The sequence below is a fragment of the Tursiops truncatus genome, chromosome 16 (genome assembly GCF_011762595.2).
Source record: "Tursiops truncatus isolate mTurTru1 chromosome 16, mTurTru1.mat.Y, whole genome shotgun sequence".
Classification (NCBI taxonomy): Eukaryota; Metazoa; Chordata; class Mammalia; order Artiodactyla; family Delphinidae; genus Tursiops; species Tursiops truncatus.
This window is the reverse complement of record NC_047049.1, coordinates 39,729,886-39,754,123: the sequence shown is the minus strand read 5'-3', so window position 1 is coordinate 39,754,123 and position 24,238 is coordinate 39,729,886. Positions and strand designations below refer to the sequence as shown.

At 37.6% G+C, this 24,238-nt stretch overlaps 1 protein-coding gene across 2 annotated transcripts in view; it reads right to left on the bottom strand.

The window, feature by feature from the left end:
- Positions 1–24,238, bottom strand: part of PRKG1 (protein kinase cGMP-dependent 1) — a 1,078,644-nt gene that overhangs the window by 120,872 nt on the left and 933,534 nt on the right. For both annotated transcript variants that reach the window (XM_033841580.2, XM_033841582.2), the window contains exon 8: positions 12,649–12,714. In XM_033841580.2, the coding sequence (XP_033697471.1) occupies positions 12,649–12,714 (66 nt within the window). The remainder of the gene's footprint in view (positions 1–12,648; positions 12,715–24,238) is intronic.

Genomic DNA, 24,238 nt, shown 5'->3' with positions numbered 1-24,238 from the left:
TTCATAGCAGCATTATTTACAATAGCCAAGATGTGGAAGCAGCATAACAGTCCATCAACAGATGAATGGATAAAGATGTAGTATATACACAATAAAATATTACTCAGCCATAAAAAAGAATGAAATTTGCAACAACATGGGTGGACCTGGAGGGTATTTTTTCCCTTCATACATCATGATTGTCATACATCTCACCTGAACCTCCCTCATATGGATGCATTTAATGTGTTTATATCTTTCTAAACTCTGACACTAAGCACTGAGCTCAGTATTACAAATACAGTCTGGTCAGTGTTGACTACAGGAGGATTATAACTACCTATTGTCTCAACACTATATTGTAGCCTAAACTTCAATTTTTTGTAGTTGCAACCAACTCAGGGCCACTGTACTACCCAACCCGAGGGGATCAAAATATAATCTATAGTTATATAAGCCTCAACTCCAACCTGGCCTCTGGGTCTTGATCAAGAAACATCTCCAAAAAACATGTTTGCTCCTCTCTGAATCAGATGATCAGAGGTATTCTTGAAGACCTGGAGGGCATTATGCTTAGTGAAGTAAGTCAGACAGAGAAGGACAAACACTGTATGATTTCACTTATATGTGGAATCTAAAATATAAAGCAAACAAATTAATATAGCAAAACAGAAACAGACTCACTGATACAGACAACAAACCAGTGGTTAACCAATGGGAAGAGGGGTAGGACGATTAAGCGGAAGAGGATTAAGAGGTATAAACTACTGGCTATAAAATAAGTGTGATACAGAGATGTAATGTACTGAAAAGGAAATATAGCCAATATTTAATGATAACTTTAAATGGAGTATAATCTTTAAAATTAATGAATCACTATGTTGTACACCTGGAACTAATATTGTAACTCAACTATACTTCAATAAAACACTTTAAAATAAATAAATAAAACTTCATATATATTTTGAATCAGTAATTCCACGACTGACTAGCTCCTCAAGGAAATTTTTCTAAACAGGGACAAAGACATATGCAAAGAATTCTTTTTCTTTTTTTGCAAAGAATTCTTTACAAAATCAAAAATTAAAATGAGCTTACATGTCCAAACACTTTTAAGAAACTGAGACAAGGAGACTCAACTTCTGCTCATAAGATATTTTAATTTACATGGTAAATAACTAAAGCAATGTGGTAAGGCCTTGAAAACAGAGAGAATTAGGTTCAAACACTACTTCGCTACTTATAAGCCATATTGTTTTGTGACATGATACTTCAGCTCTCTAGAGCCAACTTTACCTTTAAAAGAGGATAAAAATATTCTTTTCATGTTTGTGAGAGTAACTATGTATGTATGTATGTGTATACCTATTATCAGGCTATCTATCTATCTCAACTAGCTTTGTGATTGGCACATGTGTTCAGTAAATGACAGGGCAAATTTATCTCTCTGTATATCTATCTGTCTATACCTATCCATCTGTATGTGTGTATATATGTATTATTTATGCTACCCCTGTATGTGGACAAAGTAGGAAAGAAAATTAGGCAGTGGGATGTCACTATTCAAGGTAATATACTGAAATCTTAACAGTAGTTAACTTTGAGTTTTTTGTTTTTGTTTTTGTTTTTTTGCGGTACGCGGACCTCTCACTGTTGTAGCGTCTCCCGTTGCGGAGCACAGGTTCCAGACGCGCAGGCTCAGCGGCCATGGCTCACACGGGCCCAGCCGCTCCACGGCATGTGGGATCTTCCCGGACCGGGGCACGAACCCGTGTCCCCTGCATCGGCAGGCGGACTCAGAAAACTTTTAAAGAGAATTTCAAATATGAAATTTCAACTATTACCTTTTTAACTGAAAAAATTAAGACTGATTTTTCAGATTTGAAAATTAAAAATTTTTCACAGTTTTCTTATTCATTCACACAACTGGCTTATAGTTCCAAAGGCATTGCTGAGTCTCTAAACAACAGTTTTTAAAACATCTGATGGAAAAAAAAAAAAGCAAGCCTCGGAAATATAGAAAGGTTTTAAGAATTAACGGGGAAAATGAATTATTTATTCTTGGTGTAAAACAAAACAATCGTAATTAACAAAACCAAAGCTGTGATTGCAATATTTTTAAAGTGCTGAACTGTGAAATCATCGTCAATTTCTATTTATCATCTGATTGTCAGGAAAAAATAAAAACTCATTTCTGTCAGTGGACTTCTCCATCTGAATATCTCAACACCACTTAGACAGTCTGAACTTAACATATCCTTAACTGATCGACCAATTACTTTCACCTCAACCTGCTCTATCTCTCATACTTTTGATCTATTATAGACATCCACCAAATCTCCCAAGACAGAAGCACTTCTTTCTTAACCTCTCACATCTAATTATTCCCCCAAATCTGCTTTGAAGTTTAGACTCTTAAACTCTAGTGAGCAACCGCTAGGGCTGTCGCCGTAGTCTCCCAGTAGTTTGTTTCCCTGCTTGAGTTCATCCCATTGGAATCGATCTTCCACTCCCTTCCTTCAAGAGCAAATACAAACTGCAGTAGTCACTGTCTTCTGATGGTTCCTCATTGCCCAGAGGATAAAATCATATTCTTTTAGTTTGAGATATTAGGAGATTTCTTTATAATGTGTCCCCATCTCTTCTTTCCAACTGTATCTCCCAGTACACCACCTGTCTAGTTTACTGTCCAGTTCCTTGATCCATAAATCCTCTTTTCTTGCCATATTCCACTTTTTACTGTACAATGACATTTCCAAATTCCTCATCTTAGTGTACGTCCTTCCTTCAGCAGGAGCTGTATTTATGCTCCCTTCTTCACTTGTAAAATTCCTACTCAAACTTAAAGACTTGACTCACATATCACTTTGTCCAGCAAGTCCTCTGGGATGCTACAGGCAAAACACATTTCTCCCTCTTCAGTTCTCCCCAAGTTTACTTTTCACACTGAAATGGCAGTATCTCATGATTTTTAATGCATCTGTATTGATCAGGAGTTACTCCAAGGCAAGCAAAGACTTTGCTATTTATCTTTATAGCTCTGGACCTTGGAATAGGATTTGGTTTGGAATCTATACTGGTTATTGACTTATTTATTGCTTGTCAGCTCTAAATTCACCCTTTTGACTGCTCTATAAAAATGGATCTGGGCTATTAAATTTCTTTCTTTGCCAACTGGCACTGAAACTTTGCCAGGAGAGGGCACTGGGGAGATATTGCAAGAATAAGGTATTTTGCTTCCTGGCTCCAGTCAGCTTGGTAGGTTCTTGTGGCTTCTCCAGTGTATGGCTACTACAGTACTTGGAGGCCAGCAATACTAAGCAGCCAGCAGCTTTCCCAGCACACTTCCCCTTAGGTGGTTTCCTTGTTATGAACAGCTTTCCCTGGAACCCTTGTGGCACAAGTTCTACTCTCATGGCATCAGAGCACTTTACTGCCATCTAGCAAGCCATGGTTGTGTCCTTCCCAACAAGGGTGATTTTCCCCCAGGGGACACTTGGCCGTATCTGGAGACACTTTTTATTGTCACATTGGGGTTGTCGGGGAGTGCTACTTCTATCTAGTGGGTAGAGGTCAGGATGCTACCAAGCATTCTACAATGCACAGGACAGCCCTCCACAAAAACCAACTAGCTGACCCAAAATGTCAATAATATCCAGTTTCAGAAACCTTTCCCCATAACAAGGTCTAGTTCTTAGTCTCAGCAGGGCAGGGTGGAGGGTGGAGAGAGGGATGGGAGAAGAGGAGTGTTTTCCTTGCGTGCTCTCTTACAGGCCTGGGGTTTGTGACTACCCCTTGTCTCCACAGTTCCTAAGTTTCTGCTATGGCTTTTTGACTAATCTGGTCATCATCTGAAAAAATTTTTAACAATTTTTTTAAACAAAAGAATGTGCTAAATTTGATTAATGCTCTACCAACATATTAATGACATTGGACTTCTTTTAGTTTGAATAGAGTCCAGGTTACCAAAGGATACTGTCAGAACCTCAGTGAGTTTGGGACACAACAAATGAGAGCTGGAAATTATCCATACAACAGGGATAGAAATAGGTAGTGCAATATTTACACATTTGCCTCTAAACTCCCCAAATATTAGATGTCTGAGTGGCTGACATAAGGCCAGTAACCAGTAAGTTTTATTTGGGTAGATGAAGCAAGGGACCAGACCTTCTCAATGAGCTCCCTAGTCAGTAATGCTATATATAATTTCTCTAATGACTTGCAGCAGGAGGAGGGTCTATGATTTTAAAGCATTAGAAAAGGCACACGTGATGAAGTGCAGTCCCATTCCTCCCTTTCTATGAGTTTAAACCATGAATACTATCTCTGGATTATAACCCTTTTCCAGTGGCTATGTGCTTATTCTGTAGTTAGATCATGCTTGCTCAGGGCACGCTATAATTCAACTCCCATTATTAAACTGAACCAATATTAACGACTCTCTTTAAACTTCTGCATTTTATCTCTCTTAATTAGTAAATATTTTTTTGTAAAGCACACCAATCGATAACAGCTCCATAAAAAAGACAAGCCCAAATGATCGCAACTGACACCAGTCACACCTGTTTTCTCATGCTCATCCTGCAAATATCCTCACATCGCCTCAGATTTCTTTCTGGAAAATGAACCAAAATAAAATATACTTAGACCGTGGGAAAGGCTGAGGCTGTGAAATATTTTAAATTTGTCACCCTATCAGTTAAGTAATGTGACTACAGGCAATGTGGCATGTGGAGTCCCTATAGTCCTGTCATGTGGACCCAGAATGGCAGCTATAAAAAGACAGACACAGGTGACCTAGGTGGGGCACACACCACTGGGTGCATGGGCCTTCATGAGACTGACCTGGTTAGAACTGTGGGGTGAGAACGGTGCTGGAAAGATTCTGCTGTCACCAAATTCTTCCCATACGGTCCCTCCCCTCTCCTTCCATGACACCTGAAGTTCTAAAATCTTCTGGATTTTCATGACTTTTCAGTGTTCAGGGGTATGTCATCAAAATGCAAATAACTCACAGAGAATCATCTTAATCTCTAATTGGCTACTACCTAAATTAATGAAAAGCCTGAAGCGAAGTCCTTGAGAATGCAGGAGTGCAATTAAGAAGTACAGGGATCAGGGAATTCCCTGGCAGTCAGGGGGCATGGGTTCAATCCCTGACTGGAGAACTTAGATCCTGCATGCCACGGAGCACGACCAAAAAAAAAAAAAAAAAAAAGACGAAGAAGAAAGCGTGTATGTGTGTGTGGGGTGTGTAAAAGAGTAAAGCAAAGAGGATGAGGGAACTGGAGGGTGAATGGTGTCAGTGAGGGGAAAGCAAGTTGACAGGTGGCGTTGGGAGGACCAACACCAGAAGGCACGTCAAACCAGTGTTCTGCGTGTATTCGTTATGTTTAAAAGATAGGCTCAGCACAACCTGGAGGAAGATCAGAATAGGACCACTGGGGGCAGCACTCAATTCTTGAATATTGGTTAAGTCAGGGGTCAGAAAGCTATGGCTCACAGGCCAAATTCAGCCTGCTGTTTCTTGTATGGCCATTAGCTGAGAATAATTTGTACATTAAAAAAAATTATTTATCTATTTTTATTTATTTATTTTTGCAGTACGCGGGCCTCTCACTGTTGTGGCCTCTCCCGTTGCGGAGCACAGGCTCCGGATGCGCAGGCTCAGCGGCCATGGCTCACGGGCCCAGCCGCTCCGTGGCATGTGGGATCTTCCCGGACCGGGGCACGAACCCGTGTCCCCTGCATCGGCAGGCGGACTCTCAACCACTGCGTCACCAGGGAAGCCCAGAATAATTTGTACATTTTTAAGTGGCAGGAACAAAAAAGTTTCAAAAGAAGAATAATACTTCTTGACCTCTAAAAATAATATGAAATTCAAATATCATTGTCTATAAACAGATTTATTGGAACAAAGACATTTCATTTATTTACTATTGTCTTCGGTTGCTTTTACATTACAACGGTTGAATTGTGTAGGTGCAACAAAGATCATTCGGCCCACAAAGCATACAATATTGATTTTCTGGCCTTTTACAGAAAAAGTTTTCCTATCCCTGGTTTACGTCATGCAGCTATGGCTTCATACTTACATACCTCACTCAGAAAATAAACCTCCTGCACTTAATACAACCCACCATTTTTGTGGGGAAGTTTAGTGATCATCTGTTCCTTCTTGAGCAGAAGCCTTAGCCAGGAAACATCTATAGCACCCTCCCTGAGAGAGGTTGGATAAATACTATTTTTCCACATGTTTCCATCTCCTCTGACATCCTAAGTCCTGATATAGATGACTTCCCTGGCTCCTGCCTGGCTGGTCTGTTGCTTGTTCTACGGAGCCCAGAGCATGGCTTCAGTATTTTTGTTTATTTTACTTTCAACTTGGAGTTGAACACCTAAATAAGCCACAGCAAAGGGGAATGGAGGAAGGCACCAACCTACCATAAGCAAGAAGGCGGGGAGGAGATCTGGGTAGAGGCCAGGATCAGAAGCACTATCCTTGGAGACTGATGGCAGATGTGGCTAAAGAACCGGAAACTAGTACTAGAAACAGGCTACATGTGGAGGATAGGGTGAATAGACAGACGGAGGGTTTGCTACCATTACTGGTAAAGAAACAACAACAGCAACATAAATGTAATATAATTGAGCTGGTCCTATACACTCAGTTTTCAAACCTGTATTGAATTCGTGTCTTGTTCATCTCAGTAGCCCAAGTAATTGACACAGGAAGCAGGCATTCATTTTTTATTCTGAATAAGTGTTAAAATTTCCTAGTCTGGCTCTAGGCTCCAGTTTGGGTGTTGAGAAGTAGTCTTCAGTTTACCAATTCCAGTGATTTTTTTCTCTATGTCCAATCTTTCTTGGTAACCTATTTGCTACTCTATTTTGTACAGGTTTTGGGACCAGCCTTAGACCTATGAGTTGCTTCCTAATCATTAGCCTAGTGGCTATGCTACAGTCTTGCTACTCTTTTAAATAGATGGTATGAATATGTCTTTTACACACAAGTCAACTTAGCTCTAGGAGGTAAAAACTTGACCCAGAGTCACCTAGGCTTTTCTGATCTACAGAGATACCTTAATTTCTAAGACTGCCATTTCCAATGCCCAATAATCTGGTATTTGACACTCCCTCCTAATCTCATTATTTTTATGCCCCAGTACACTGCACTTCCTCTAGGCTAGTTCTTGGTTTCTATCCCCCAGACTTTGTCTCAATAACATAACTGGCTCCAAAGTATGATTAAATATCACAGAGTGTCACAAAAAGGTAAGGGTTAGTCATACATGGTTTGTAAATCATTTTAATGACTCATGGGGTCTCATGAAGGGCCTTAAGAATCATGTGGAGTGAGTGATTTGGAGGGAGAGAGGGAAGACTCCTGGGTAGACTAAGAGGTCTTACTCTCTTGACAGCCAAAAAAGGTTCCTGTTTTCTTTCTAATTTATTTTATTTAAACAATGGGTTTCGTAAAACAAAAGCTTGAAAACTCCTGGTGATAAACTGTCATTTTAGCTTGACATTACTAGTCAAAATAATTAGTTGCCAGTATGACACAGGAATTGACCAGTCAGAATGGACACTGGTCCTGATGTATGCCAGACGCTCCTTTCTAGTTGCTGGATCAAGGAGAGATCTGGAGATTCCTGGCCACAGGAATCAGATCACCAGGCAGCAGAGGGGTGGGAAAAACACACAGGGAGCTCAGACTACTGCTATTTACCAACCAGTATGAAAGTGTTTCAATTTTTATAACCCATATGGCTACATCTTGGAGGTTACACAATAAATCAGGGATAGAGTTGAGACTCTAACTTAGATCTTAATTTCCTGGGGAAAATATGTAACTCTTTGAATATTTACTAGTAGTTATATTACTGTCTTTAAAAAGGTTCTCAACATGTCAACAAATAAGTTATCCTACGTGAACTCCTAGCTTCCTTAACAACTTACCATGCCAATGAAGAAGTAAACATTGCATAACTGATGAAGGAACACAATGATATAGTTACTTTTATATTTATTTCTTTTCATGGATTCCAAAACAAGAGATGCTAAATATTCTTAGTTGTGTTTTATATATTCAAGAACTTTATTAATGGAAATAGGTTGTTCTGTTAGATTAATATTCTTTTATGTCAATTTTCATGAGCTTTAGAAAGACTGCAGATAGACTGGGTAATTATTAAAATAATGACTATGCTGCAAGAAACCCATCCTCAGAGAATGCTTCCTGAGAAAACCATGTATCTGTTTATCATTTTCTAGTTTGTCAATGAGCAATTTTTAAAAAAATTCTGACATGCATGATTAGTTACAATAATGTTCTTTTGCTGTCCCTCTGGAATGATAAAGCATAATCACTGGCTTATGTAACATGGTACCTCAGTTGTAAATTTTTGAAAGAAGCTCCTTTTGTTGACAGTTCTAACATCTGCCATCTGTTTGCATGGGATGAAGCCCTGGTGCTCCCCTAATTGGCCATAAATTTGGTACCAGCAGCAGGCTTACGAGAAGATCCTTCAGTTACAGTTTGATTTTTTAAGCTGTGAATTCATCATTTGGTGAGAAGCCCAACTCCTCTCGTGAGCACAGAAATGCACCTCTTGAGCCCTAGACTCAAGCTGTCTTCTCTATATTTATGTGGGTTTTTTTTTACATCTTTATTGGGGTATAATTGCTTTACAATGGTGTGTTAGTTTCTGCTTTATAACAAAGTGAATCAGTTATACATACACATATGTTCCCATATCTCTTCCCTCTTGCGTCTCCCTCCCTCCCACCCTCCCTATCCCACCCCTCCAGGCAGTCACAAAGCACCAAGCCAATATCCCTGGGCCATGCGGCTGCTTCCCACTAGCTATCTACCTTACGTTTGGTAGTGTATATATGTCCATGCCTCTCTCTCGCCCTGTCACAGCTCACCCTTCCCCCTCCCCATATCCTCAAGTCTATATTTATGTTTAAAGCCAGACCTCCCTCAAGGTATCCTTTCTGTGTATACCCCTGAAGATAAACTTATGCTGATTAGAGAGAAAAACTGCTACATCCAAGGGATTCCAATACTTTCTCTAAGAAAAGGAAGGGCACATTTATTGAGTGCTTATTACACATCTTGTGCTGTGCATGGACCTTGATATGAATTAAATTGTTTGATCTTCAAACCAATTTTATAATTTAGGTGACAATATCCCATTTTGCAGATAGGGAAACTGAGACTTAGAATTTAAGTAACTTGCCCATATTCTCGTAACATGGTGCAGTAAATATTCAGTACTGAGCTTTATTTGACAGAGTCCATACACTCCCCACAGCACACTATATATGACTAGGTTTGAGAAAAGAGAATGGATGAGATCAAATGTATGTATGTGATGTTACTTGATGCTCCTTCATCTCTCGGGATCTCAGTTAACCAAAGTGAAGAACCTGCACTAGATGACTCACAATGTCCCATCAGTTTGTTCCTCTGACTTGATTAATCTGGGCCTTGCTATTTACCACGAAACCTTATCACGTTATTAAACTTTTATGGGTTTCAGTTTCTTTTTTTGTTAAACATCCTATCTTTTTTCCAGGTGGGATCTCATACGTGTGGAAATTCATAAATTACAAAGGACTGTAGAGATATAAACTGATACGGTTACCCATCCATCCCCAATCAGCTGGCAAACCCTCAGCCCCAGTGTCACTTCTTCCCTCACCAGATTCCCCTGCTTTATGCTATAGAGGCAAGATTAAGGCCATCCAAGTTCCCATAACTTTCCTTATTTACACCTCTACAAATTTTCTTTCTTTCCTCTTTTTCACTATTTCCAGAAATTTTCGGGCCTCTTACTGTTATGGCCTCTCCCGCTGCGGAGCACAGGCTCCGGACGCACAGGCTCAGCGGCCATGGCTCACGGGCCCAGCCGCTCCGTGGCACGTGGGATCTTCCGGGACCGGGGCATGAACCCGTGTCCCCTGCATCGGCAGGCGGACTCTCAACCACTGCGCCACCAGGGAAGCCCGATGTCAGCAATTTTTAAGTTAATTTTAAGTTAACTCTAATGAGTTATTGTCCCATATTCTCTACCTCCTGCAGGGCATCTGTTCCTGAGTGTCCAACTTGTATGTCAAATTCATTATATTTTTAGTGAAAAATCATTATGCCTCCCAAACTAATTTTTTTTTCAACATTCCTTCTAGATCTTCTTAATCCTGACTACACCCCTAATTTCTCCCTTAGCCTTCACATTCAGTCAAGTGTTAAGCCCTCTGGGTTTACCTCTTCATTCTAATGTACTTCTCCCATTAATGTTCTCATGATCACCACTTGGATTTACAGACTGCCAATCAGATATTCTGTCTCTACCCTCTCCCTCTAATTCATCTTACACAGCCTTCTCAGTGTTCTAGTGACACTATCTGGCTGCAGAGAACTGTCAAAGTCACCCTTCTCCCACCACTTGGTAATCTTGGTGAACCAGCCCCTACATGTTTGTGAACGTTTCTGTCACAGCTCCTCCAACTACCTTTACACAGCCTCCCTGGAGCCAGTAGAAATGGCTCATAGTCCTATTCTGAGTACTGCTTATGCTATTCACTCTATTTATCTTGCTTCTCCTATACTTACAGATTTATCTAATAAAACCATTTATTCCATGAAGACTTCCCTGATTCTCCCCAGAAGCAGTCAATTCCCTTCTCTGGACTCCCACAGTACACTGTGGACCATTCTTGCCTTCTGCTTTGCATGACGGTTATTTGTATAAATGCCACAATTCCTCCATTAGAAGCTAACCCCCCAAACCAGGATCTGTGCTGCTCCTTTGATTCTTCTCACAGCCCTTAACAATGCCTCGTATGTGCTACAGCCTCAGAAAAACGTTAGTCAAATGAAAAAAAGACTGAACAGGTAATTGTTGTTTCTGGGAACCAGATGAAGAATATCTGTTTCAGAAATATTCATGGATATAGCTATCATTCTGCAATGATGCCACTGCTCTGGTTCTAGAGATCCAGCACAGAGGGCCATGCAAAAGTGAGATCTGTGAATCAAGTGGGATTCCTCTACGTCCAGAGGCCCCTGAGCTCAACATCCAACTCCTTCATTCTGAACTGATCATATCTGCCCCTCAGTTTCATTCCACACTGACATTCACAGCCTATTCTAGCTCTAATGGCTCCACTAAAATGGATGCTTTATGGTTCTTCTCCTGGGTCAGGCACTTGGCTTTTGTGATAAATGTATCCACATACACAGCAAAGAGAAAACATCTGGAGGACTGCTTCCAGACAGTAGACATGCATTTTACTCAGGCTATTGGAGAGTCAATAATCTGATATTTGTAGTTTAACCTGTAAAGCATTCAGGTAATGGGGCTAGCAAGGCAGAATAAACGAAAGGAACAGGGAACAGCATCACTGAACAAACTTTTAATGGCCCTAAATATGTCTATGTGTAGAACTGATGCTTTCTCCAAAAGTGTCTTCCTAAATGCTTCTATTTTAGAAATTTGGGGGTGGGAGAATAGAGGAGAAAACTAAAACATGCTCAAGGAATAGTCCATTTCCTAGTAACAATAATAAATTTATATTATATAAACATAAAATAATTTATAATTATTATAAAATATACTATAAATATTTTATAAATTATAAAATATAATTGAAAAATACTACTAATTATTATTTTAAAAAATTTACACAAATAGCCTTGGTCAAGTGTCTCCTGGGTAAAGACCACTTGGACACATGCTTTTCTTTTTTTTTTTTTTTTAACATCTTTATTGGATATAATTGCTTTACAATGGCGTGTTAGTTCCTGCTTTATAACAAAGTGAATCCGCTATACATATACATATATCCCCATATCTCCTCCCTCTGCGTCTCTGTCCCACCCTCCCTATCCCACCCCTGTAGGTGGTCACAAAGCACCGAGCTGATCTCCCTGTGCTATGAGGCTGCTTCCCACTAGCTATCTATTTTACGTTTTACATTTGGTAGTGTATATATGTCCATGCCACTCTCTCGCTTTGTCCCAGCTTAACCTTTCCCCGTGTCCTCAAGTCCATTCTCTACATCTGCATATTTATTCCTGTCCTGCCCCTAGGTCCTTCATAACCATTTTTTTTTTAGATTCCATATATATGTATTAGCATATGGTATTTGTTTTTCTCTTTCTGACCTACTTCACTCTGTATGACAGACTCTAGGTCCATCCACCTCACTACAAATAACTCAACTGCATTTCTTTTCATGGCCAAGTAATATTCCATTGTATATATGTGCCACATCTTCTTTATCCATTCATCTGTCAATGGACACTTAGGTTGCTTCCATGTCCTGCTTATTGTAAATAGAGCTGCAATGAACACGCTTTTCTCATGTGTTCTCATCAATCCTCATGATATCTCTATGATGTTGCATTATCGCCAGTTCCCAAATGAGCTGAGGTGAAGTTCACAGTGGTTACATACCTTGTTAAAGATCACAAAGTTGGAATGGCAGAGTGAGCCACTTCCAAGAATAACAGGGAATACGAATCAAATATAGAACTCATTTTAAATAAAAAGATATAAAACAGGTATTAATAGCTCCATGAAGCGATGTCTAATTCCAGGAACTTATGTGTGTCACTGATATGAGTGTGCAATATGCATAAGAAAGCAAGGCACTTACTCTCTGTCGATCACAAGGCAGGTTACAGCTTCTGCAGCAATTACGTTTGCTGTTCTGACATCTTCCCTATACAAAAAATAGAGAGAGATTGAAGTAAAACACCCTTTAATATCAAAGAAAAGTGTTCATTATGATTAATTCAAGACACATATTAAATTATGTATACTCTTCTGAGTTTTGCACTTCCAGGTTTAAGCTTTGTTCATGTTTCAAATTTCTTTGTCTTGAGGAACCATATTACTCTTGTCATTTATGACACAAATCTTACAATTATAATCTAGTAGTTATAATTTTCAAACTTAATTTTCACTTACACAAATGAAACAAAATTTTGTATCACCATTCCCTATGCTAGTTGGGGAATTAATGAATTAATTGGATGATGATAAAGACAGTAATGAACATGAATAGGTAAACTTTTTAAAAGACCTGAAGATATAATTCTGGGAACTTGAGTATCTAATCCATTCGTGTATGAATTTATCATTATTACCCTGAGAATAATGGACCTGTTTTAATCATTTTCTTACTTTGGAGACCCTGTACTTATGTGACCAATCTTTTGGCAACTTATAATAAACAGTTATTCACCTACACCAGAGCTTATGGCTGTTCAAGAACATTCAACAAATCTTAATCACTCTGATTGAAATATGTATATACTGTTCCTTTGTAAGCATCTAAATGGTCACTGCAGGAATATCTATCAACCTCTCAAACCTTTATAAATCTGCCATGGTATCTCATCTTATCCAGCAGTCAAAGGTGGATTTGGTAAATTAACATTCACATTTCATTTTGAGCTACTAAAAATTTAAAAGTACCACTGTCATGGAAACATTAAGTTATACTTGAAACACTGTTTCCTAGTAAGGTAAAATTTCTAATATAATTAATGATAAATATAAGTTTGAAATACATTACAGAAATATGTACATAGGAAATAATATGGTGTTAATAACCATCTAAAAATCATAATTGAAACATCATATGTCTCTAATATCGGGCTTTAACGTCTTGAAAATAAAGACTTTCCCAGTGGATTTTTATTTTTTCAAAATACACTAAGTTCTCACAGATACTTCTGAACTATATTTTTCCATTGATCCTTTTGTCTTTCACTGTTGCTACATGCTGCTGCTACCACTACAGTTGCTTTATAGTAACTATTAGTATTTAGTATTTGGAAAAGCAGTTTCCCCTACCAAAATTCTTTTTCAGAAATATCTTGATGATATTCTTAAGCACTCATATTTCATAAAGATTTTAAAATCATTTTTCCACATCTAAAGAAACCCACAATGGGATTCTAGTAGAGTTGTATTACATTTTTACATTGATTTCAGAAGAACTTTCTGATTATATTAATTTTCCTTGCAAGAGCACAGCATGACTCTCCTGTTTTCAGATCGAGTTTTATGTCTTAATCTTTCTTAATCTTTTTCACTTAATCTTTTTCCTAGCATTTTTTAAAAAAGTATTCTTAGGTGTTTTATATTATCAGTTTCTCTTATGGCATTCCTTTTCCATTTCTGTTTCTCATTGGTTATTGCTATTAAAGAAAAAACCTATTGATTATTGTATATTTTTAATCTACCTACCATACAAAGTTCACTTCTGATCCTAAAATTTCTATTTCAGTCTCTTCAATTTCCAGTATGATCCTCCCAATGCCCCCCGTACATCCTCCACCTTCCAGCCAAACTGGCTCCTCTAAACGACTGGACACAAGATCTCCTTCCTGTCATGAGTTCTTCTTACCAAGCCTTCCCTAAGCTAGGAACTTCCTCTCCAACTCCTTGACCAGTTCACACCTGCTTACCCTTTAGATCTCGGCTTAGGTGCCCCTTTCCTCAGGGATGCCATGCTGAATTAACTAGGTTGGGTTCCCTATTTATCTGTTCCCATGGCCTTATGTACCTCTCCATCCAAGTACCTATCACGGTTTATAATCTATGCATTTATTTGTTGGTTAATGGCTCTATCCTCCTTCCACTAAACGTTATGAAGGCAGGGTCCATGGCTAGTTTTGCTCCCCATTTTATACTGAGTGGCTGGAACAGATGAGTTGCTTAGTAAGTGTGTGAATAGGAATCTTGAAACCTTGGGAAGAATAGAGTTCAGGCTTTGGAGTCACACTCTCTTCAGTTTTACAAAACAAGGTATACACACTTTATGAAAGCCTCAATTTCCTCATCTATAAAAATGGGAACGATAACAGTGCCCATTTAATGGTCTTAAATGCAATAATGATGTTTTTCACAATGCCTAGCACAGAGACAGCAGTGGGCCCTGCCGTTCATTACTTCTAATTTTTCTCATCACCAATACTGTCTTTGTGGAGGCGCTGTCTGGTATTTTATGAAATGCTACTACCTAAGAACAAAGTGAGGATTTTCTTTCTGTTCCATAGAAATAGATAATATATTTTCAAGTCCATTATTATTTCTATGCAGTAATTTTTGGTGAAGTGGACACAACAGACAGAAGTCATCAGTAATGCCCATCAGGTGCCTTATAAATTGTATGAATGACTTATTTCTTAGGAGACTGCTCATGTCAGCATACGTTACTACAAGTTGCTGCCAGTGTATTTTTTAAAAATCTATCACAGCTTTATAGAAAACAAACTTTCCCTAAAATATATTTCTACCTTGACAACTTAAAATTGCCCAGAGTCTTTAAAAATATAACATATGAAAAATAATGCTTCATTTTCAACATATTTTCCATGCATATGAATTTAAAAAATGCTTTCATCACAAATGTCCAACATTTTAAAACTGTATCCTATGTCTGGTCTAAATTGCATATACTTTCAAAATAAATGCAATTTCCTTGCAACGAAAAGAAAATACATAGATATTTTTAAATGTAGATGGTGAAAAATCAAAGATCAGAAAAGTGACATAGTCAATAGAAATTGAGAATATTTTATTTTAAAAAAGGAAACTTTGTAAGTTATGGTCTACAATCAGGCTCAGTACCTAGTAATGTGACATGTATCAAAACAAAAAGATGCATAACATGGAGAAAAAACAGCATATTAAACAGTGGATTATAATATTTGCCATCTATTGAGCATCTAGTATATATCAGGAACTATATTAAACAATCTGCACAAATCTCAGTTAATGCATATAACAGAGGGTGGGTATTTTATCTGAAATTTACACTTGGGGATAAATGTTATGTAATACACCAAAAGACACACATAGCTAATGAGTCGCAGTCTTGGTATTTGAACAAAGAGCTGTCTGGCTCCAAAGCCCATGTTCTTTTCTCAACAGTTCACTGCCTATACCCTCTGCTATAAGATTTTAAATTGACAACTATTCTAAATTCATTCTACTGCAGGATGACATCTGACCAGTAAGCACTCATAATGTCTCCCTGCCCATCAGTATAAAAATTATTTAATACTTAACTATTTTAAAAAGCAGCATTAATATGTTTATGGGTGCCCAACTGCAAAGCTAAATCAATAAACCATTTCGATTCTCCAATTATTAGAGTTCCTATCCATAGTATGTCATAGCCCTGCTATGTTGCTTTATAACAATGTTATATAACAATAGAAAATCATTCAGTGCCAAGTTCATTCAATGCCAAACTCATGCTGCCATTACAATGTTATTGCGTTTCTACTTAAGATGTTTAATGCCACTATGCCTGCCTATGTAGGTGTCTGGAAATGCCGTCCCTGCGTACCCAGAGAGCTTGCTCCTGGAAAAATGCTACCTGATCTAGTATTGACGTATATTAATCCCTTATTTTAGGAGAGACTGTAGAAACTTCTGATGAGAGAATATATTTATGTAAGCTGACAATACTGTGACTTACTGTGTGTGCTTATTTCCTTTATAGGACCAAGGACCATGGTAAAAGCAAATATCACTTGGACTGAGATATGAAATATTAAATACTCATAAAACAGGGATGTCCCAATAGCTCCACAGCTATGTAACATATCTACATAGCTGTTATGATACTGGTTTCACGCAGAACATGTGCCAAGGTAGCAGGGGCTTCATGTAATACTAGTTTAGACATGGGGAAAAGAAGAGGGAGATAATATTCCTTTTAAAAAACTGAGCTTTCTTTTAGTTTTACTTTTTGGCATATCAGGGTGTTTGAGCATTTCTAATAGAATAATATATGAGACTTTGAAAAAACATCGGCAAGAGAATTTTATAAATAGAATTTTAAGATAACGTCTAATATACTTAAACCTTTCACCAAACACATATTGCCTCTGAGCACAGCACACTTCTTTATAGGAGGTAAAGCTCCATGTATCTACATAACAGTCCAGGTCTAACATGCACATTGTCTTTAAAAATAGAAATCTCATATTCATTTATTTTTGTACCTGTATATTAGTTTATTTCAGCATGACAATTAATAAACATGTACTACTGCAGAAATAGCTACTGTTTGGCAAATTAACAGATATTTCACAAACTTGCCATTAATTAATGAACAAAAGCTATGCAGTTTAGTAGTGTTCTTTTTTTAAGCATTTTTGGAGGAGTTAGAAATTCCTTTCAATGAAATCACAGAGCATGAAAAAATATCCAAAAATATTTGCAAATACAGTTTTCTGTGCACTGACTCTGATATTCTCTGAACTTCATCACTGGAATCTTCATCATCACTGCACCCCAAAGTAGAGTCGCTGTCAGTATCTGAATAATCCATAGCAAGGGTTTACATTGACTCTTCTCTTTCTGAAGCAATTCTCTCATGTCTCATGGCTGCTAGGGAACTCTATAGTACATTGACATCTCTCCGGGAACACAGAGTGTACGAGGCCAAAGCAGAAAAGTTTACGCAAAGTAACTGTTCCAGGAGAGGCTCTCCCTTTTCGGCTCTAGAGCAATGTGACTGCTGTCATCAGAGTCCTAGCATTCCCTCGGTGTCAGCCTTGATGGAAAGTGACACTACTCCAATGGCTTGACAGCTTACAGCAACCATGGGTCAGAGCCCTTCATTCTCATTCAAGTGCAACAGGCAAGGTCCACAGTTAAATTTAGGACAAAATAAATCCTTTACATCTCAAACTCAAAGGCAATCATACTACCACACATAGGATGTTCAAAACTGATAGGCTATGACAAGCATGCAAGAGCCACTTGAAATTAGACTTTGAATTAATTATGAACTAGAATTGCAGAGTTTATGGCAAATTCAACTGTGCTATTTGAAAGTTTGGTCCCAGAGGAGGTAAGTGTCGTGAAAAAAAAGTTGTATCAGGCCATTCACCAACTCTACTTCCTATTTAGTCATGAAGTGATTCTAACATGATTTATAACTCCCACACTCCAATAGAACACATACGCTAAGTGTAAAATGAATTAATGCAAATAAACACTTGTCTTCTAACCAAGCTTGGCATAGAGTAAGCAACCAATAAATGTTAACTATCACCATCATCATCATCACTGCTGTCACTTTAGGATCCTCTGACGTCTAGAAAGCATGTTACCCTTCTGGACAGAGTTCCTCTCAGGAAACCTCCTTTCCTAAAATTCTATTCTAAATCAGTCTCCCAATTGTTTTCTGACGCTACCTTCTCAGTTTGTTTTCCTGAATCCTCTTCCTTGGTTCACTAGAAAATAGGTGTTTCTCCAAAATTCTTTTTTTGGCCTTCTTTTTGATTGCTCCACTCTTCTTACTGGGGAAATCTCACATAATCCTATGGCATCAGCTCTTAGTTTTATATTAATGACTTTTAAGTCTTCATTTCTAACTTTACCTTTCTCCTACTGGACACCCTTGTCTGAAAGTTCCATTGCAACCTCTAATTAAAACCTAACTCATTTTCTTTTAACCTCAAAACCACTGTTTTCCTTGGGTTCCCTATCCGGGTAAATGACATCACCATTCTTGCATTTGCCTAGGCTCAAAAGATTGGATTCATTTTTATTACTCTCCTTTCTCCATCACTGCCTATGATTGATTATACTAGTTCTATCTTTGCCTTATCTCTTATATCCATCCTTGCTTTGCATTCTCATAGCCACTGCTTTACTTTGGGCCTTCACCATCTCTACCCCGGAACGCTGATCAGGCCTTATAACTGACCTCCTTGCCACCACTCTCTCCCTCCTCTACGTCATATCTCACTTTGCCGCACATTTTCAAATGTAAATCCAGTCATGTCAGTTCTTTGCATGAGAACTTGCAAAAGAAAAAAGAAAAGTTTCTATACTGTCATTTAGAGTTTGAGGTCCTCCACTAACTGACCTCTCACCTTTCCAGGCACTATACGGACGACCCTCTGCTGCACCTGCAACAAATAACTGTTTCCTTAAAATACGCCAGCTGTCATCTCCATGCCTGCGCACATGCAGGCGGCTCCTCCAAGAGCCGTTTATTCCAGTTCAAACTTTCATCCATGCAAACTTCCATGATTTTCCAGTAGCATTTTAAAGGGAAAAAAAATCCACGTAAGAAATATGTCTACGTACTAATCACGGAAAAAAATACGTAGTTAAACAAACAAAAAAGAGAGAAAATAGAAAAATACTATAATACCATCTGCCAGGTGCCAGGAGATAACTAAAGTTAACACCTTGGTGAATATCTTTCAAACACTTTATTATTCTTAAGTATTCACATGTTTCATGAAGATAATGTCAATGTTTATTTTAACAAATATTTACTGAGGGCTATTATATTCTGAATGTCTGAACCTTATGGTCTAGTTGGGACAGAAGTTAAATTAGTATGCAAAAAAATGCTGATCAAATGGCATGCAAACAGAGATCTAATAGAGAGGATGTCGTTTTGAAATTCAGAGGACAGACAGCCTTTTTGAGGACATTAAAAATTAAGACACCCCCCCCCCAAATGAGTTGAATTAGCAAGATGAGTCAGGGAAAGAAAAACATGCAGTAACCCCGAGGTAGGAAATAACTTATTATAAAAAAAGAAGGTTGAAATTCAGGGATAGAGTAAAAGAAGGCAGGGGCCAGGAGAAACCAGAAAGGAAGGCAGGGTCCCATCATTCAGATCCTGTAGACTAGTCCAAGGATCTACTTTTCAAAAGAGATTGACTAAGGGAAACTTTTTTCCTTTACCATATTAATAAAATCTTAAAAATTAGGTGGAAAGCACAAACAGAGGAAACAATTTGTATGAAATAAAGTATTGAGGAAATAATTTTAGGTGAGTCAGTTTAATTTTTTTTTTTTTTTTGCGGTATGCGGGCCTCTCACTGTTGTGGCCTCTCCCATTGCGGAGCACAGGCTCCGGACGCGCAGGCTCAGAGGTCATGGCTCACAGGCCCAGCTGCTCCGCGGCATGTGGGATCCTCCCGAACCAGGGTACGAACCCACGTCCCCTGCATCGGCAGGCAGACTCTCAACCACTGCGCCACCAGGGAAGCCCTAGATGAGTCATTTTAAAACACTGATGTCCTTTTCACTTATTAAAGTAAATGTTACTGTATGGAAATCCATATATTAAAGAATATATCTAAACAGAAAATATGATCTCTGCCCTTTAGAACCTTCCAATGTAGAATATAGGAGTAATGAAAAAACAAATGAATAAAAATCAATGTATTATCAGGAATATTTGTCAACTCATGACGAACAAAGACTTGAGTTTGAACTAGATACATTTTCCAGAGTCCACCCAAGGCAGTCTCTGCTTTTTCATTGATAACAGGGACTCATGACATGACCTCAAAGAGGATGTTTCTCTAGGCAGAGCAATGATAAGTGTTACCAATAAAGTAACTCCAAAGTTTATCCTTTCCGGTAACATAGGTGTATATTTCCATTCACTGCATTAATTCACTTTCTGAGAGAATGCAAATCCTTTTGGATCTACACCCATGCACGGTCACAATAAATAGAGTGATGAATTTGGAAGAACTCAATTTTCACATTCTTTTTTCATATTACTTCTGCTGGGTCGATGGCACAGTGCTTTTTTTTTTTTTTTTTTTGCGGTACGCGGGCCTGTCACTGTTGTGGCCTCTCCCGTTGTGGCGCACAGGCTCCGGATGCGCAGGCTCAGCGGCCATGGCTCACGGGCCTAGCCACTCCACCGCATGTGGGATCTTCCCGGACCAGGGCATGAACCCGTGTCCCCTGAATCGTCAGGCGGACTCTAAACCACTGCGCCACCAGGGAAGCCCCAGCACAGTGAATTTTTGATGTGACTTATGAACTCTGCATTCTATGGCATGCTTCAATAACAATGAACATAGACTTTTATTAGATTGAACCAAAGAGATTGCTGTTTTTGCAGGTTAAAATGGCCAATTATTGGCAATTTCATGTTTCAACCTAATACATGGAATTAGTGTAAGTGAAAGGGGATGGAAAAGCAATGGCAGAGGGACACATATTGCTATTTCTTTTCTGTTGTGCTCCCTTTGTGCCATAAACCGAACTGACTTCAGCATAATCCATATTGCTTCCATATTCCATATGTGATTCCTCTGAATGTTGACAGATGGATGGCATTTGCTCTTCTATCTAGTCATTAAAGATAATTCTCTGTCCATTCTATTGTAACTACGATAAGAACCACAGAAGAAATTCCTAGTCCCAGTGTTTTGCTGTTGTTATTGTTGCTAGAGTACAAATGGTATTTACTTTGTGTTCTGGCTTCAAATATTAAACTCTTTGGTAGAGTCTTACAAATTTAAAGAATGTCTCCCTAGAGTGTATTTTATGGAGAGAAAGAAGAGTGTGTTGTTCTCATTTATTCCTTATTATTATTTTATTAGTTGTTCAGAAGTACAGATTTAGATATTACATTGCCATTGTTTCCTTAGGGGCCTATTTGGTTTATTTCTGAATGATTTACAGGTATTTTCATTGAAGAAGAAAAAAGAAGAAAGAATTTTACTCTAATTAAAAATTTAAAAAAAGTCAAACCTGGAGTACATTATAATAGATGTTCTATTCATTTACTCAAGTCAAACACTCACTTTCTTCTTAACACTATGCTTCCTCTTCTTTGAACCATACTTCGTAATATAATATGGATTAAGAGATAAATAAATCTAATAGCTGTTTTTTCTTTTCAGATAATGATGCATGTAATTTTGTAATGTAGTTGGCCAAATAAAGTTGGAATTTCAGGAGAAGACATTAATAGACAAATTATTTCATGGGTGTTTCATGGGTCATGAGTACTTTCAAGAATAAGATAATGCGTGGTATTTTCCTTTTTCTTTGTTTCATCTGTATTCCACAGAGCTGAAAACTGATTCTTCAATTGTTTTCCTATTTTTAAAATAGAGGAAAAAACATATTCAAATGATGACTGGTAAAAACGTACTAAAACTTCAACTGATGCATGTTTGAAATGAATGTTAATTTCCTTGGTCACATATTTCAAAGGATTATTGCCTTTATAAAGTGCCTTCAAGCCAGGAGGATGTCCTTTCCTATAAAGAATTCTAGACAACATGCCAGAAGAGTGTCTCCTATTTTTTGTTCTATTGCCAACTTAGTGGGTGACCTTGAGAAAATGTCCCATTCTCTGTTTCATTTTTCAGATGTGAAACGGTGATTGAAATCACTGCTCTGTTCTCCTCTGTAATTAGTTTTACCAACATGGAACACTTTTTAAAAGTTCTAATAATTATTATGGTTTTCAATGCTCCTGAAACAATTCATCCCAAATCAAAGGATATTTCTTTAGATAAAAAAAGGTATCATAATCTTGTAATTGTGATCTACCATCTGAATATGTAAGTGGAATATTAAGGCATAGATTTTCACAGTAACATTTTTTTATCTGTGACTAAAAATGTATTTTCACATAGAAATCAGACATGTTCATTTGAAACAATAGAGTCTCATGATCAGAAGTCAAGAACTATGTAATAAATGTTTATAAAATCATTATTTTGACTGGTAAAAATTATATTGAGATTTTAATTGGGCTCTTTTAGGGAAAAGAAATATCTAGAATTTTAAAATAAACTGTAAAAGATTGCTTTCTTTTGGTACTTGCTCATCAAATATTTCATATTTTGTATTATTTGAATAAAGAGCTAGCTCTCTAAACAAAATTCTTCAATTAACCTAATATGCTATAATTTCATCCAAATCAAAGATTAACTTTGAATCAAAAATAAACGAAGAAACAACTTAACGGATAAAGAAAGGAAAGTCATGGCTATGTGTATAATAAGGCCAATTTGAATAAAAAGTGCTAAAGTCAAACCACTGCCTAAAATGTAAACTCCTCAGTTGGCGTTGGTTAGAAAAAACAAACAGGGTATTGAATTTATTACAGTGAGAGAAATGCAAATGCATGTGAATACACTACTGGTAGGAAAACAATCTAGTATAACCTTTGCAGACAATTCAGCTTTGTATAACAATTTAGCACTATTTTTAAATATTTTTCTTGCAATTATTTATCTCACATACATATTCAGGGTTTGGGGAAATAATGACATTAACAGGATGTTACAAGAGCATTGTGTATAATAATGTTGGAAATAACCTAAATATCTACCAATGTAGAATTGACTAAATAAAATTTTCTACAGTAAGACAAGGGAATATTAATAAAATTAAAAGAACTGAAGAGAACCTATATGAATATGATCTCCAGGATATCTTGAGTGAAAAGACCATAGTGCAGAACCATGTATAATATGCTTTCATTTATATAAATTACACACACACACACTCACACAAATAAGCATACATTAAAATGCAGGAATTATTTTAGGATGCATTAGAAAAAGTAATTATACCCAGGAAGAGAATGTATGATTAAAGGGTAGAGGAAAGAGGGAGATTACTTCTGTAGCTTTTGAATTTTATACTATGTACCTGAATTACCCATCATAAAATAAACATTTTTAAAAGTAAATATATGAAATAATGGAAATTAACTCTTACAAGCAATTTTTGGGTAGAGAGGCTGATGAGGTCTTTCACTCTCTTGGAAGGCCTAGTCTGTACTGAGTGCAGAGGTAGCTATTGTCCATCCCTGGGCCACCCCTCAAGCCTCATCCCATAGCCATCCCCAACTAGCAGAGCTAGAGCTAACTCATGCTGGCCCAGTCTGATCACACTGAAGAGATACCAGCTTTGTAGATGGGGCAAGTAAAAATACTTGACACGGTATCTTCCCAGCGTCACTTACAACACTGCCTTTTGCCCTGTTTTCATTGGCAGCAATTATAGGGACTAGATGACAAACCAAGGAAGGTATTTTTTGAGCAGGGACATCGGCTTCTTAACACCCTTAACCACAGTTAGGTTGACACTTTGGAGCTCTTAAAAGGTTAAGTTACCAATTCTATTTGTATACAGAAAACATTTCATATAGATATACATGTATGTATATAATAATATATATTTAATATTGCTTTGAGATTGTATTTTTAATATATCCACTAGAAACTGGGAAACAAATTTTTTCTCTATAATATTTTTCATAATTTATTATTGTCATTATGGTTATTATTATTATAGCATACCTAAACTCAATAGATTTTTATTCATTCTTGTTTACCTACTGGTAAACCATCATAACTGCCATGCTTCTTCTATTAATCTGGAAAGTTCCCCAAGGATGAACAGTTATCTCTTAATAG